Below are 18,334 nucleotides of genomic sequence, written 5' to 3'. Positions count from 1 at the left end.
ACATCTTGGTTCCAGACCAACAAGATTGACGTTATGGAGTGGCCAGCCCAATCCCCGGATCTTAATCCAATAGAAAACTTGTGGAGTGACATCAAAAATGCAGTTTCTGAGGCAAAACCAGGAAATAGAGAAGAACTGTGGAATGTAGTCCAATCATCCTGGGCTGGAATACCTGATCACAGGTGCCAGACGTTGGTTGACTCCATACAACACAGATTACAGCAGTTCTCAGAAACAGTGCGACTACAACTAAATATTCATTAAGTGATTCAAAGGAAAGCAAAATCTTCAAACATTTTTCAGTTTATATAGTGAATGTTTGAGTTTGTAAAGAAGAATACAAACACTGCTATTTTTTTGAAAAGTCTAATATTCACTTTTCTTCAATTTTTTTAGAGGAACAACACAAATTTGATATATTTTTCTTCATGTTTTGATTTGGAATATAATGTGTAGTGTTCCCAATGCATTTGTGTGTATGGAAATAAAAGCTATTAGAAGGATTTTGAGCTTTATTCACTTTTTTGAACACACTGCTATTATTTTGTACACAACTGTATAATGTGTAAATTTGCTGTCCCCTCAAAATAACTCACACAGCCATTAATGTCTAAACTGCTGGCAACAAAAGTGAGTACACCCCTAAGTGAAAATGTCCAAATTGGGCCCAAAGTGTCAATATTTTGTGTGGCCACCATTACTTTCCAGTACTGCCTTAACCCTCTTGGGCATGGAGTTCACCAGAGCTTCACAGGTTGTCACTGGAGTCCTCTTCCACTCCTCCATGACATCACGGAGCTGGTGGATGTTAGAGACCTTGCGCTCCTCCACCTTCCATTTGAGAATACCCCACAGATGCTCAATAGGGTTTAGATCTGGAGACATGCTTGGCCAGTCCATCACCTTTACCCTCAGCTTCTTTAGCAAGGCAGTAGTCATCTTTGAGGTGTGTTTGGGGTCGTTATGTTGGAATACTGCCCTGCGGCCCAGTCTCTGAAGGGAGGGGATCATGCTCTGCTTCAGTATGTCACAGTACATGTTGGCATTCATGGTTCCCTCAATGAACTGTAGCTCCCCAGTGCCGGCAGCAATCATGCAGCCCCAGACCATGACACTCCCACCACCATGCTTGACTGTAGGCAAGACACACTTGTCTTTGTACTCCTCACCTGGTTGCCGCCACACGTGCTTGACACCATCTGAACCAAATAGGTTTATTTTGGTGTCATCAGACCACAGGACATGGTTCCAGTAATCCATGTCCTTAGTCTGCTTGTCTTCAGCAAACTGTTTGCGGGCTTTCTTGTGCATCATCTTTAGAAGAGGCTTCCTTCTGGGACGACAGCCATGCAGACCAATTTGATGCAGTGTGTGGAGTATGGTCTGATCACTGACAGGCTGACCCCCCACCCCTTCAACCTCTGCAGCAATGCTGGCAGAACTCATGTCTATTTCCCAAAGACAACCTCTAAATATGACGCTGAGAAGGTGCACTCAACTTCTTTGGTCGACCATGGCGAGGCCTGTTCTGAGTGGAACCTGTCCTGTTAAACCTCTGTATGGTCTTGACCACCGTGCTGCAGCTCAATTTCAGGGTCTTGGCAATCTTCTTATAGCCTAGGCCATCTTTATGTAGAGCAACAATTCTTTTTTTTCAGATCCTCAGTTATTTGCCATGAGTTGCCATGTTGAACTTCCAGTGACCAGTATGACAGAGTGAGAGCGATAACACCAAATTTAACACACCTAAGACCTTGTAACACTAATGAGTCACATGACACCGGGGAGGGAAAATGGCTAATTGGGCCCAATTTGGACCTTGTCACTTAGGGGTGTACTCACTTTTGTTGCCAGCGGTTTAGACATTAATGGCTGATGAGTTAATGGTGTTGAGTTATTTTGAGGGGACAGCAAATTTACAGTTATACAAGCTGTACACTCACTACGTCACATTGAAGCAAAGTGTAATTTCTTCAGTGTTGTCACATGAAAAGATAGAATAAAATAATATTTACAAAACTGAGGGGGTGGACTCACTACTGGGAGATACTGTATATACACACACACCATCTCTTCATGGAGCTTGCTTTGTACACATGGGCAAATACTGGAACAGAAAAGTGTTTTCCCCAGACTGTTGCCACAAGGTTGGAAGTACACAATCATCTAAAATGGCTTTGTATGATGTACTATTTACAAACACCTGAACGCAATCATTTTGGTGGAGTGTCCACAGCCCATTGGTCTGCACTATAAAGAACAGTTGACAGTTCCCATTCTGCTACAGGAGCTCATTTTGTAACCACCTAAAGTGATAAAAAAAGGCAATTTTATATCTTTAAAAAAAAAAAAAAAATCACATCATACTTACCTGCTCTGTGTAGTGGTTTTGCATAAAGCAATCCTGATCATCCTCTGCTCGGGTCACCCACTCCTGGCCCCTCCCTCCTGCCTAGTGCTCCCACATCAAGCAGCTTGCTATGGGGGCTCCCGAGCTGCTGCTCTGCATGTCCAATCACACAAAGAGCCACAGCTTGGCTCCGCCACCTTTATCTTCTCATTGGCTCACTGGCTGTGATTGATAGCAGTGGGAGCCAATGAGGAGACTGCTGAGAAGGCTGGAGAGAGAGCCCCAGAGAGTCGTGGCTCTCGTGGACATTACTGGATTGCGATTGGGCTCAGGTAAGTAGTGGGGGGGGGGGGGGGGACCTTCATCCATACAGTTAGGTCCATAAATATTGGGACATGGACACAATTCTAAAATTTTTGGCTCTATACACCACCACAATGGATTTGAAATGAAACGAACAAGATGTGCTTTAACTGCAGACTGTCAGCTTTAATTTGAGGGTATTTACATCCAAATCAGGTGAACGGTGTAGGAATTACAACAGTTTGCATATGTGCCTCCCACTTGTTAAGGGACCAAAAGTAATGGGACAATTGGCTTCACAGCTGTTCCATGGCCAGGTGTGTGTTATTCCCTCATTATCCCAATTACAATGAGCAGATAAAAGGTCCAGAGTTCATTTCAAGTGTGCTATTTGCATTTGGAATCTGTTGCTGTCAACTCTCAAGACGATATCCAAAGAGCTGTCACTATCAGTGAAGCAAGCCATCATTAGGCTGAAAAAACAAAACAAACCCATCAGAGAGATAGCAAAAACATGCTCACAGCTCTGTGGTGGAGGCAGGGCTCCTGTGCGCATGCGCAGGAGTGACGTCATCGCAGCCTTGGCCATTGAGACAGTCAGAGTCTGTGAATCTGGAAGGAAGACTGAGTGAAGAGGGATGTGCCCAGGAGGCACAACAGCGTGGTGCTGGAGGGCTCTGTGTCCAGGTACGTCTGTCCTAATGTACTAGCATGCAGTGTGTACGAGTAACTTATGATTTAAACCTGCAGAGGCCCGCTTTGTTTTGTTTTTGTGGTGGTTTACTACCGCTTTAAATTATGTTACGCAGCGATGCTTTCAGAGCTATGAAAAAAAACAAACATTTATTACGGTTACTTATATAGCACCATCACTTTACACAGCGCTTTACATATTATACATCAGTCATGAGTATAAAAGCGTAATTCGAAACGTTGGCAGCTAAAATGTGGATTTACATGTAAGGTGTTTAGGGAACATAACTTGTATTTTTTGCTCAGGACTTTTCTGCCAGCAAGATCCTGCATATAAACATCAAAAGGCTCAAAAAAATGCCTGAAATATACCATTAAAAAATAGTTTGAACAATTTCAGGCATTGCCATTGAACTCACCCAAATCTGCCTCAAAAGCAGCTAACAGCTTTTGAAGCTTCAGGCATCTCAGCACCCGTATGTGAACAGTCACCATTGCAATACATGGGATTTTGGATGTTGAATATTTCTGATTATTGAGCTACAAAACACTAAGGTGTGAACGCGGCCTAAATGATCACATTTGAGTGCAAAAGGCCTTATGCTGAACATTTGTCATTGCAAAAATGTGCCCTCTGTTCTATATGTACTGTATATCATTCAGTACATGGACATATTTTACTAGTTGTTCGATAAACAAATGAACAATTCCTCGCTGAAGCATCACTTTATTTGTTTTGATATATACAAATGTTTTATTACATTCCACGGTCCGTACAGATGGCTTTCATATTGATAAGGATATACAAAGTCATACCATTCCCATGTTAGCAGCTAGCACATTTCCCCAGCTAAGCAGTGTCTAGCCCAATAATGAGCAGGGGGTATGTGGTGGGACCTCACACATGGCTCCAGTAATCACCAACCAGGATAAACGTCACCAATGAACTCGCTCTGAATTATATTAAATCAGACTGGATTCTTGGGGTATTTTGTTACAAAAGAAGTTGTAAGGCGATTCAAGGTCATAGCTGTTTGGTTTGCCAGTTTTCTGAAAGACTTCACGGATTGTCTTCCCATATACAATTAGGTCCATTATATATATATATATATATATATATATATATATATATATATATAGATAGATAGATAGATAGATAGATAGATAGATAGACACAGGCACAATTTTCGTTTTTTTTTCCAGGTATTTACCAAAACATATTCAAGCTATATTTATATAATGAGTATGGGCTGAAAGTGCACACTCTCAGGTTTATTTTGAGGGTATGTACATCCAAATTACAATCATAAATAAAATGTTCATTTGTAATATTGTGTTGAGAATCCTTTACTGGCAATGACTGCCTGAAGTCTGGAACCCATGGACATTACCAAAAACTGGGTTTCCTCCTTTCTGATGCTTTGCCAGGCTCTAACTTCAGCTGTCTGCAGTTGTTCTTTGTGGCTCTTTCTGCCTTTAGTTGTGCCTTCAGCAAGTGAAATGCATGCTCAATTGGGTTGAGATCAGGTGATATTCCACTTCTTTTCCTTCAAAAGCTCCTGGGTTGCTTTTGCAGTGTGTTTTGGATCATTGTCCATCTGTACTGTGAAGCGCCATCCAATCAGCTTTGCTGCATTTGGCTGAAGTTGGGCTGACAGTATATCTATAATCCCTGCAGAATTCATCCGGCTGCTTCTGTCACATCATCAATAAACACCAATGACCCAGTGGCCCTGGAAGCCATGCATGCACATACAATCACACTGCCTCCTCCATGTTTTACAGATGACATTGTGTGCTTTGGATCATGAGATGTTCTAAGCCTTCACACTTTTTTCTTCCTGTCATTCTGGTACAGATTAATCTTTGTTTCATCCGTCCAAAGAATGCTTTTCCAGAACTGGTCTGGCTTTTTTTTTTTTAGATGTTTTTTGGCAAAGTCTTATCGGGCTTTTCTATTCTTCAGGCTTATGAATGGTTTGCACCTTGTGGTGAACCATCTGTATTTGCTCTCATGAAGTCTTCTCTTGATTGTAGACTTTGACAATGATATGCCCAACTCCTGGAGAGTGTCCTTCACTTGTCTGGATTTTGTGAATGGGTTTTTCTTTACCATAGAGAGGATCCTGCGATCATCCACCAGTGTTGGCTTCCGTGGACGTCCACTCCTAATGTTGCTGCTATCTCTCTGATGGATTTGTTTGGTTTTTGAAGCCTTACAATGGCCTGCTTCACTTGCATGAACAGCTCCTTTGAACACATGATGTAGGTTCACAGCAATAGATTCCAAATGCAAATACCACACTTAGAATCAACTCCACACCTTTTAGCTGCTTAACTTATGAAGAAATAATGAAGGAGTAGCCCACACCTGGTAATGAAACAGCTTTTGATTCACTTGTCCAATTACTTTTGGTCCCTTGAAAAAGGGAGGATGGCTATTCTTAAGAGCTGTGATTCCTAAATCCTTCCTCAAATTTGGATGGACATACTCTCAAATTAAACCTGAGAGTGCGCACTTTCAGCCCATATCCATTATAGAACTATAGCTTGAATATGTTTTAGTAAATATCTGAAAAAAAAAAAAAGTAAAATTGTGCCGGTGTCCAAATATATATGGACCTAACTGTATGTCCAAAACTGCAATCTACAGGACTGCAGAACACAGTTGCTCAGTCACTGCTGAAAGTGAAGCACAGGGTAAGCTGGGCTGCCACATGCTTGCTGGAAAAGGTGAGCTGGGCTGTCAAATCACTGCTGGTGGGGCAGCTTTTAAAGGCTGCATGGGCACAGCACAGGTTTGCTTTACCACTTATATGAAGCCATTCCATAACTCAACTCACCATGAAAATCCATCAAATGTGAACTTTGCCTGCCATCCATCCTCGCTTCCCCATTATAAAAAAAAAAAAAAAAAAATCCATACAAGAAACATAAGACCTCTTAAGAAACAGTCAGTATTGTTAATAAATATTTTATAATACAGAGTAGTAGTGTATGCAAAAAATTGTCATTAAACAGATAATATATTAAAGTTACACAGTCTACAAATACATGTTTAATACACAGATATTTTGTTCCAGGATTTTAATCTAGGTCCAGTATATAACCATAACAAATAAAACAGCAAGGGATAAGTAACTGGATACTGCAAATATTTAGCAAATTATCTTCCAATACCAGAACTCATTTGCAGTGCCCTTACTGGTCAAAATTCAGTCATAACTAAAAATACAATAAAGCTGGACAAACAAACTGGTCCATTTATAAAGGACATTTATCATAAAAGTATCTAAAAAAGACATAATTAATAAGACTCTAAATAATCCATCAACTGCCAGCAACTGTCCTTTCCAGTTATAATCAGAAGGGGGCGTAAAGCAGACCTCGCACTGAAATGTAAAGGCCACACAAGTGGCTGCCTTCACCTACAGAAAATCTTTAGAGGATAAGTTCACCATTGGCAACATGTTACATGTTGTACCTGTTTTTAGGGTGCAACATGTTCCCACTGCTCCAGCTGCTCCCCAACCTGCCTCCTCTAGTAACAATGAGCCGGGATCTTCTCCCTGATCTTGCTGTAACAAAAACTAAAAAAAAAAAAAACGCGCAAACATCATTCAGAGTTCTGTGAATGAGTAATAAGTACCAAAAGCCTTTGCGTCTGTCGGCTTGTAATTCTCTCTATGAACTACCAGGGTGCTGTGGTATTTCATTGTTTCTTCCTCCCATACAAACGGTACGAGCAGATAACTTACACAGACAGTCTGCAGGAATCTTGCATTGCAATGCTTTGCAGATTCCTAGTAAGAAAAAATAAATAAACAAAAAGAGGCGCACTTTTTTTTTTTTACAAAAGGTGAACTTATCCTTTAAAAAACTTGCCTAACTCCCAACTCCCTCCCAGGTGAGGACATCCCATGAGAATACATTCCTATACAATGAGGTACTGTAGTGTTCCCTCCTGAGAATTGGGGATCCTGAGATTTCCCCTCAGATTTATTTACTTCAGGTACTTATATAGCGCTGTCAATTTACACAGAGCTTTACATATATATTGTACATTCACATCAGTCCCTAACCCTCAAGGGGTGTACAATCTAAGGTCCCTAACTCACATTCATACATACACATACTAGGGACAATTTAGACAGGGTCCAATTACCCTACCAACATGTCTTTGGAGTGTAGGAGGAAACCGAACTACCTGGAGGAGACCCACGCAGGCACAGGGAAAACAAGCAAACTCCAAGCAGGTGGTGCTGTGACTGATTCAAACCAATAACCCTAGTACTGATAGCTGAAAGTGCTCACCATTTAGCCACTGTGCTGCCCTAGATTTTGAGCTGATCCCTCCAGATCCGAATCCTCCTTGAGCTCTGCGGAGTGTAACTTCAGCTCTCCGCCCCTTTTTTGACTGCTCTACCTTCTGCACTTTGAACGGATGTAAATACTGCAGATAAACAGGTACAACATATGTAGGATGATTTTTTTTTTTTTCCATCTATGTTTCTCATCCAAGTCCAGTCACTTCACTGGGTATACTGTATGTGAGGGTTTACAACCACTTTAAGACAAATACAGAGGAAGCTATTGCTGACCTCATAATAAAAATACAGACACCGACCTAAAGTAAGTGCACGATCAGGAAACTCCAAATCCTCATACTTGCTCTGAGTCAATGAAAGTCTTAAAGCTACTGGATCAGCATGACAGGGCTTAAGGTGACCATACCATGTGATTGTTCGATCTCCTTTGAACTTACCAAAAATATGACGACAAACCGAAACAATTCATTAAAATTTGTATAGATCAGGTGAGCCCTTCCACTACATAATTGGTGGTAGATCTGAAGTTTGGTGCACAGTCACAGTCAAGTTAGATTTCTCATGCTAATCCACGGTGTCCAACATGGAAAATAACGTCTGTGTCCGCTTCCTGCATTGCATCAAGCTGGCCACAACTTAGATAGAGGCTCCTTTTGCAGCAGAGTTATCTTTTATTTTTTTTCCTGGTCCAGACCTGTCCAGCTCTATTGCATGCTGAGGAGTACTAATATATATTCCAAAAATTGGACAGACATAAGCCAGCATCTGCTTTTTTTTTTTTGTTTTTACACACATGAATAAGCAGCGATTACTTTAATTTTAAATCTATTATGTCTTCAAAAGGAATTCTTCTAAACTACGCAGATAATTATGAAAATCATCCCCAGTAACAGGAATGCGTTTGTACCCTAGGTATAGACAGGTTATCTCCTGAGCAACACACACACCCCTCAGAAGTTTACATACCCTGGCAGAAATTGTGAAATTTTGATATTGAAAATATGACTGATCAACACACGCACGCACGCACACACGCACACACGCACACACGCACACACACACACTCAGTTATGGCTGCAATCTTTCTTGGGCTACCTGACCTTGGCATCAAGAGATCCCCGAATATTCCACTTCTTAATAAGTGATTTAACAGTACTGATTGGCATATTCAAGGCTTTGGACATCTTTTTATGTCCTTTTCCATCTTTATAAAGTTCCAATACCTTGTTACGCAGGACTTTTGACAGTTCTTTTCTCATCCCCATGGCTCAGTATCTAGCCTAGTCAGTGCTTCCATGTAAGAGCTAACAAACTCATTGACTATTTATACACTGACACTAATTGCAATTTAAAAAGCCACAGATGTGTGTCACCTTGTGTGTCTGTACCAAGGCCAAACATTCCAGGGGAGGGAAACTTTTGATCCGGGCCATTTGGGTGATTTCTGTTATCATTATGATTTTAAAAAGGAGCCAAACAACTATTTGATAATAAATGGCTTCCTATGATCATCATCCTTCAATAAAAGAGCATTTTTTGGCATGATCAGTCACATTTTCAATATCAATGCCAAAATTTCACAATTTCTGCCAGGGTATGTAAACGTTTGAGCACAAATATATATATATATATATATATATATATATATATATATATATAAAAATTTCATAGCTAACCGCTTTCCACATGCAGTGAGAAAGAGTCTCTTGCTGCTCCATAAAGGCTCATACACAAATATTTAGACCCAATTCAGATATTTCTGATCTGTCGTGTTAAAGAAGCCCATTCACTTGGGTGCTGCCAACACACCACTACCTATAGAGCACCACAATGCCAGGCCGCGTGTCCCCGAATCGTGGTGTGCTTCAACAGAACTGTGTTTCTTCAGTACATTGGAGTGTTATTCAAAATGAATGGCACCACGCCGCACGTATGTGTGCATGGTGTGCTACTTTGAACTGCGGTAATGCAAAGGTGTGAATTTGCCCTCAAAGTGGTTGTAAAGCCTTAAGGTCTTTTTTCACCTTAATGCATTCTGTGCATTATTACAAAAAATGTTCTGTTCCCCTCCTACTTAACCCATTGTGATCCAGCATCACTCTGCCAGCCCTGTTCCTCCTCACAGGGCATAACGATAGCCAATGGCTCCTGCTGCTGTCAATAAAACTGTGAAGAGGGAGTTGGAGGCCGTGCAAGGCTGTCTGTGTCTATGGACGCAGGCAGTAGGGCTCAGGAATGAACCCACATGAGTACCCCCATAGGATGCAACTTCCTATGGGGGCACTGGATGAAGAGAAGCGCTGGCGGAGGACCTAAGAAAAGTTGTATCGGGGCTGCTCTGTGCAAACCCATTGCACAGAGCAGGCAAGTATGACATGTTTATTATTGTAATAAAAAAAAAAAAAGAAGACTAACAACCACTTAAAGTCCCAGTAAGCTAGGTCTAGGTAAATGGGAGAGTAGAAACCCTCCTAACTTTATGCATATTCTTTGGACTCAAGCAGTTAGATCCTGTCAGAAAGACACCTTTAGCCTTGCAAGAGCTATACTGCAGAATCAGGGACCAGAATGATGAGATCGCCAGTAGAGTTGCTCAGATATAATTAAAAAAATAAAATAAAAAAGGAACAACATATATGACACAATGCAATGTGAGGTCTAAGATAACTAAATGTACCCCACCAATATCAGTTTTAGATATGGGGGGGGGGGGGGGGAGTAGGACTTAAAGAGTGGGACAGGCTCTATTTCTGCACCATTCCTGAGAAAATTGAGCAAATCCTGCTCATCTAAAAAGGACGCAATACCCTTTGTTAGGTAGGACTGATCTGCTCCCTGTTCTATGCCGTGTCTGTGACAGACACAGCACTGAGGGGGTACACACTCCAATCCCTATGCTCTACCTCCCTGTCCAGCTGAGATCAGAGGACTGTGCAGGCTCTGTTCATACAGGAGTAGACCGAGGGACTGCCGACAACTCACTTACCTGGTGCCAGGTCTAACTTGGTGGGGATCTACAGCAGTTTACTATACTGAAAACTGCCGTATTCTCTTAATTAACTGGGTGCAGAAGTTGCTCTGAATTAAGAACGGGTTCATTTGGTGTTCCTATTAATGGGGTGCATGCTGCATCCACTAGTTTTGGTGCAGGAAGCTAAGTTAAAGTGGAACTTTGGTTTGTGTTCTCATTTTTAGAAGTCAGCCGCTACAAATTTTGTAACTGCTGACTTTTAAAAGTCAGGTACTTACCCGTGGCTGGGTTCCAGCTCTGTTTTCCTGCAGTCCAATTTTCTTACTGATTCGGGTCCACAGCACCACGATCTTGGATACGGGAGTTGGCTGTGGCTGAGGAAGCACAACTGGCACCCTACTGCACAGTGCTTTGTGAATGGTCCTGCATCTTCCTGGGACATGTAACATATTCAAGGAGTCTGCCGGAGGGGAAGGGGTGGGGCAAGGCACATCATCCTCTTCTAAGTGGGGATTGCGGGTACCAATAGAAATCAGTACTTGCTCCCTCCCTTCCCCCAAAAAAAACCTTGGTTACAGGCCAGGGGGGTGGGAGCGAACCAGTGGTACGGTTTAAGTAACGTTCGCTTTAATTCCCACGCCTGGTATTAGATACTTAGTGCTTACATGCACTAAGCCGCTGCTAAATACAAAGATGAAAACACACGAAAGATCTGTTTTTAAAGGTCAAAAGGAGATTTTTATATATATAGTTCTGGGATCTACAAAGCACCCTCACCAAAAGGACAGCTAGAAGGGCGACACCAATTGGTTAATGAAAACAGTGGTTGGCCACACATTATACGATTCTCTTGTACAGTTTTCCTTTAGATTTTCCAAAATCACATAATATGAGGTCAAACCTACTGTATACACTTTCAATTTGTATCCAGTCAGGCAGGCCTGACTACATAGTTGAAGGTAAATCTAAAGGAAATTGAATAATAAAATTGTGTAATATATGGCCGGCTTAAAAGGGGGAGATGTGATTGCACAGCTCCACAATGTAAATACTGTACATCAATAATGTACAAGAACAATTTATTTTGCAATGGGTAATAGGGGTCTACAGCAGGATTTCTCAACCAGGGGTTCCTTGAGCAACGAGAAATTTCTGCCTCTCAGATAAGTTCCCACTGACACTATTGATCTTTTTAGCGATCTGCAAGGAAGGCCTCGTGTACACATGAATTCACCTAGTCAAACTCTCCTAGCAGCAGAAAACCGCTAAACGCTGCAAAAACGCATGCAAACACGGTACCGTTTATTTGATTGGCCAGAGTATTGTCCATTGACATGCATAAACACCAAGAGCTAAACGCGGCAAACGTTTTTTTGCCAAAACATTCCTCTCCTGAACGTGATTATTCTGTGTTCAGAAGAGGAATGTTTAACTGCCCCTAAACTCTGCTGCTCCTAAACTCTGGTAAAAGCCTATGTGTACATGGACACATAGGCTTTTACTGACTTGAGTTCAGGGGCTTTGGCAAAAACAAAAAAAACACCAAAAGCTCCTAAACTCACTTTTAGGAGCAGCAGTATACATGAGGGGTAATTCTTCCCAGTGACCACAAGTGTAAGGACCATCACCCACTGACCATCACACTAATGTATCATGAGTTGTACATACAATCATTTTTAGCAGGGGTTCCCTGAGATCTGAAAGTTATTTCAAGGGTTCCCCCATGTTGGAAAGGCTAGTCTACAGTAAAATCTGACTGGGCTATGTGTGACTAAGCAAAAGGCAAGCCATAGCTGGTGCAAATTTCTTTCCTGCAACCACAGACAGTGCTGGCAGGGGAATCCCTCCCACCGAGCCATTGTGTTTTCCTGGCAGAGGAGACAGGGGAAGCTGTCCCCGTCTAGAGAAGACGGTGATTATTGCTAGTGGCTATACCAGCCGCTAGCGATAATCACGTAAAATCCGGCAGGCTGGTTGCACACAAGTTGATCGATCAATCAACTTGGGTACATGCAATCTGTCCATGCATGGTTCGAATCTCAGACCATCTATGGCTGGCTTAAAGCAAGTGTTTTTGCTTCATCTCCACCTGTATGAGTGCAGGAGGAGAGTGGGCTTAGAAAAATCCCCGCAGTCACAGATCCAATTTGCCTCAAAATTCAAAGCACATCCCCCACACTACAGGCTTTTACATTGCTGTCAAAGAAACAAGATCTCTGGCTTCTTAATACGGCCTACTGAAATGCACTGACCTCTACATACATCTGGTCTCCTGAAGACAGGAGCCTGGCAACATTGCCAGACACGTACCACTAAGACTAGATACAACCAATAAAACAGTTTTCGTAGAAATATAGAATAAATAATATACATTGGCAGTAAAAAAAAAAAAGCTTTAAATACTATTTCTGTTAATTGCACACTGGACTGAATGTTGAAAAGGTCATGTACCATCAACACTAAATTCCATCACAGCAAATCCTTCATACTCTACTCCACTGGATGGGATTTTACCATTATACTCTCAACATTCAAAACAGGGATTAAGATGGATTTTCCAGGCATTTTAAGACACTTTGGAGTTTGCTCCAAGTTACCCATTCTATCAGATGGGTACTGCATCGTGACCAGGAATTACATCTTATCATAGCTTAGGAGACCTTCCATGTGTCTACATTCCATCAGTCAACTGGTCAAGCCTTCTCCTGGCCTTTGTTAACGGTCGTTGTTCCGATTCCACACTGGTGGCCTGTGGTTTGGGGGTGGAGGTAAAACAAGGTTTCTCTTCCTGGACAAGCCTTCCTTTTACAGAAAAAGGAAGAACACCAGATGGAAGCAAATGGTAGCCTCGTTTTGACATGGGCTCCTCGGTTTCTGTAATTCCAGAATTATTAGGGGAAACATCAGACTCCTCGCACAAACTTCCCGTATCTTCTCCAATGCTCCTGTGGAAGTTGCTGTTGGTAGCCAAACTCAGAATAGGGCTGACACACATAACCGAAATATTCTCAGTCTCAGTCTCTGGCAACTGTTTTAGTGGGCTGTCAATCTGAGGTTTCATACAAATTTCTGGAACATCTAAGTGTGAATCCTTTCCAGGTTGAACCATTCCTTCAGTGTGTGCGCTAAAGTACAGTGTTGGACTTCCGAGGGCTCCGTTGATTGGAGAACCACCAGCATAAACATCTGGAGATTTTCCATAGTACCCCAACGCGTCACGCTCCTTCATTTGGTTTTCCACATTCTTTGGTTCAATATGTTCACCAGTTTTGGAGCTTTCAAGTGTAACATAATCAGAACAGTCGTGTAGAATGTACTTATGATCCTGGCCAACATCTGTTTGTCCTGGGTCCAACATCCATGGGGCAGACTTGAAAGAACTAGCTTTAACATTTTCAGATTTTTTTTCGTCAGCTAAGACAAAGTTCTGAATTAAGGGCTGCTGCACATTTTGTGCACATCCAAGAGAAAAGAGGTCCCCAAAACCACCTTCGCCAAAGGCAGCATTGATTTTTGACATGTTTCCAGTTTTCATGGCGAGTTTCAGTAGAAGCAAGTGGTGCCGCTTATCAGCGACGTTCTTCCAGGGAAAATCTTCATCTCCAGCAACACGCCCATGATTTTCAGTCTTTGGACCTAGTTCCTCCCTTCCAAATAAGTCATTGACCTCTTTCTTGGAAGTTCGGCTCCACCATCTGGAAGAAAAACTAGATGCTTCTGGTTTGGTGTGATTTGTTCCAGTTTTCTTACAGCTTTGGGAAATCTCTGTAGATTTCGGGTGCAGGAGAGTGTAGTAAATGATTAAGGCAGCACAACCTGAAAGAAAAAACAAAACAAAATTTTTCTGGCTTACTGCACTACCAAAACATAGTAAACCTTCCCTGAGAAACCTGGAGGCAAATTATACAGTTATCCTGCAAAATGCCAACTGCTTGGCTGTCATATCAACCCTCTTGATTCAATGACACCTGACTTTCTTCATGTGCATACTTATAGTGGTTATAAAGGCTGAAGCTTGTATCTACACAGAAGGTAAAAAACCTTCTGTGAGCTACTCCCCCCCCCCTACTGCCTCCCAATACTCACCTGAGATCTATCTAGATCCAGTGATGGGAGCCTTGGCTGTCCCAGGTCTCTCTCTCCTGAGTGGCTGAGACACAGCAGCGGGAGCCATTGGCTCCCATGGTTATCAGTCATAGCCAGTGAGCCAATGAGGAGGGAGAGTAAGGGTGGGGCTGAGCCGCGGCTCTATGTGTCTTATGAATGCATGGAGTAGGGCTCAGGAGGGAGCAAACACCAGTGCCCCCATAGTAAGCAGCTTGCTATTGGGAGCACTGGTCAAGGGGGAGGAGCCAGGAGTGCCATGGGGGACCTGGGAAGAAGAGGATCGGGGCTGCTCTGTGCAAAACCATTCTAATTATTAATTATGACATGTTTTATATTTAACCATTTGCCGCCCAGCCAATGGCTGTTTGGCGGCTGCAAAAGCGCTTCGGCATTCCGGGTGCACGCCATTTGGCGTGGTTCCGCACATGCGCAGTTTGCACTCCTGCAGAGCCGCGCAGCGGCGCGATCTGTCACCGGCCATGTACCTCGGACACGGCCGTGTACCTTGGACACGGCCGATGACAGATCTGAGTACCGGCCCCCGTTGCTGGTACCATGTGACCTGTTGTGACCAATCACAGCAGGTCACATGACAGTTGTACACAATGGATGGCTTCATTCATGCCATCCATTGTATACTAGTGCCTAGCTGTGAATGGTCACAGCTAATCACATGCACATGTCATGTGATTAGCTGTGACCAAATCACAGCTAAGCACAAAAAAAACAAAAAAAAAAAACCTGAATGAATCGATTTCATTCGGTAAATGCTTGCTTATAGCACAGTAATTCCTTGCTATAAGCAAATTGTGTTTAAAAAACCCCAAAAAAACTGATCACTTCCCCAAAGTAGCACAATGTTACTATGGTAACATTGTACTACTTTGGTCATAGTTAAATATGAAAAAAAAATTCTTAAAAAAAAATAAAAAGTAATAAAAAATTAAAAAAAAAAAAAAAAAAAAATATATATATATATTTTTTTTTCCATACTGTCACCAGTCAGTGTCCCTGTTCACCGCCATGCCAGTTATATGATGACGCTGTACTGCACTGGTGACAGTATGTAAAAAAAAAAAATAGTGAAAATAATTTTTTTAATTTTTTCATTTTCCGAAAAATGACAAAAAAAAAAAAATACAACTTCAAAAAACTCGCCATGCCTCTTATGAAGTACGTCGGACGGTCTACTCTGCAAAAAGGGGTCATTTGGGGGATATCTGTACTATTCTGACATTCTGGGACCTCAAGAAATTAGATTGGCTGTCAGTACCTCAGGACGGATCAATTTTCAGATATATATACCGTATATACTCGAGTATAAGCTGAGTTTTTCAGCACATTTTGTGTGCTGAAAAACGGCCCCCTCGGCTTATACTCGAGTCAACGTCTGCAGATGTCTAGCAGGGGGCGCTGCTTCAAAAGCCAGTGCTTCTCAAATAGTGGGGCGCGCCCCTCCGTCAAGGGGGTGCGTACAGGGGTGGGCAGAGGGCTGCTGTCTCTTACCTGGCTCCCACGATGATCCATCCAGGAAGCGCTGCTCCTTCCGTCACTCCGGCCACTCCCTCACTCCTGCCGCTCGGCTCTGCCTCCTCACCGGTGATTGGCCGCCAGAACTGTAGCTCAGGAAAGGTAAACAGGCGGCCAATCACGGGCGAGGAGGCGGAGCCGAGCGGACCCGCGAAAATCGAGTGAGGGAAAAGACGGTAAGTGTGCAGTGCAGAGGTGCTGCTGCAACCACATATGCTGGCTGCAGCAGCACCATACTGCAACAGGGGTCAGCAAGTGTCATTGGTGTCATTGGTGTCAGTGGGAGGAATAGTGCCGCATCATTGATACTAATGATGGGGCATTATTCCTCCCACTGACACCAACGGTGGGGCACTATTCCTCCCACTGACACCAACGGTGGGGCACTATTCCTCCCACTGACACCAATGATGGGGCACTATTCCTCCCACTGACACCAATGATGGGGCACTATTCCTCCCACTGACACCAATGATGGGGCACTATTCCTCCCACTGATACCAATGATGGGGCACTATTCCTCCCACTGACACCAATGATGGGGCACTATTCCTCCCACTGACACCAATGATGGGGCACTATTCCTCCCACTGACACCAATGATGGGGCACTATTCCTCCCACTGACACCAATGATGGGGCACTATTCCTTCCACTGACACCAATGATGGGGCACTATTCCCCCCACTGATACCAATGATGGGGCACTATTCCTCCCACTGATACCAATGATGGGGCACTATTCCTACTTATAACAATTTTATAGACAAATGATACTATTTACAGTCGCGCGGGGGGGCGCAAAATGTTTTCTTCTTCCTGGGGGGGGCATGACAGAAAATAATTGAGAAGCACTGTTCTAAAGCTAAGGTTTCCATAACCGCGGCTGCAGATATGGAAACCTTTGCAGTGATGTGCTGGGCATTCCTACAGTGTGTGCTGTGCCTGTGCAAGCGGCGGGTGCTAAGTTGTCACCTGCCGCCCGCAGAAGTAGTTGTAGTAAGCACGGACACCCCCCCCCCCCCCCTCCCCGACTTCCCCCGCAGAGGTACCTGTAGTTGAGCAGAGTTGGCCCTCCCTCGAGCCCGCAGCAGCACATCCATCGTTTAAATAAATATTCATGTGATTTTATTGGTCTCTATCTTTATTTTTTACATTGACTAGTAGGTGCCTCATTTCCCACCCTCGGCTTATACTCGAGTCAATAGTTTTTCCCAGTTTTTTGTGGCAAAATTAGGTACCTCGGCTTATATTCGGGTCGGCTTATACTCGAGTATATACGGTATACCATAGTTTGTGAACTCTATAATCTTCCTACAAACTAAATAATACATCCTAATTTGGGTTATTTTCACCAAAGACATGTAGCAGAATACATCTCGGCCTAAATTTATGAAGAACAATTATTTATTTGCAAACTTTCATAACAGAAACAAAGAAAAACGTGTTTTTTTTTTCAAAATTTTTGGTCTTTTTTTGTTAATTTAGCAAAAAATAAAAACCCCAGCGGTGATTAAATACCACCAAAAGAAAGCTCTAGTTGTGTGAAGAAAATGATAAAATTTTAGTTTGGGTACAGTGTTGTATGACCGCGCAATTGTCATTCAAAGTGTGAGAGCGCTGAAACCTGAAAAATGGCCTGGGAGGAAGGTGTAAAATTGCCCGGTATTGAAATGGTTAAGAACAAAAACAAAAAAACAAAAAAAAACACCTAGTGGCAATTAAATACAACCAAAAGAAAGCTCTGTGTGTGTGTGTGTGTGTGTGAAAAAAAAGATAAAACTGAGAAGAGGAGATTAAGGGGGGATATGATGAACATGTATAAATACATCAGTGGTTCATATAGTGAACTCGGTGTAGAGCTATTCAAACTGAGGTCATCGTACAGATTTAATCTCTAAATACGGAAAGGTTTCTTCACAGTAAGAGCTGTGAAAATGTGGAATAGACTCCCTCAAGAGTTGGTTCTGGCCAGTTCAGTGGATTGCTTTAAAAAAAGTCCTGGATTGTTTCTTAGATACACAGAATATAACTGGATACTAACATTTATAGG

The 18,334-nt window shown here is 42.6% G+C and overlaps 1 protein-coding gene across 1 annotated transcript in view; it reads right to left on the bottom strand.

The window, feature by feature from the left end:
• Nucleotides 1–6,304: 6,304 nt before the first annotated feature.
• LOC149455525 (XK-related protein 5-like) overlaps nt 6,305–18,334 on the bottom strand; it is a 39,383-nt gene continuing 27,353 nt past the window's right edge. The window contains exon 7 of the mRNA XM_089685958.1: nt 6,305–14,461. Coding sequence (XP_089542084.1) covers nt 13,317–14,461 — 1,145 coding nt within the window. The 3' untranslated portion in view covers nt 6,305–13,316. The remainder of the gene's footprint in view (nt 14,462–18,334) is intronic.

Source organism: Staurois parvus, unplaced genomic scaffold, assembly GCF_062004578.1.
Source record: "Staurois parvus isolate SC_StPar_1 unplaced genomic scaffold, SC_StPar_1.0 ptg000390l, whole genome shotgun sequence".
In the NCBI taxonomy this organism is placed as follows: Eukaryota; Metazoa; Chordata; class Amphibia; order Anura; family Ranidae; genus Staurois; species Staurois parvus.
The sequence above is the reverse complement of the archived record's forward strand: the minus strand, read 5'-3'. Positions and strand labels throughout refer to the sequence as shown.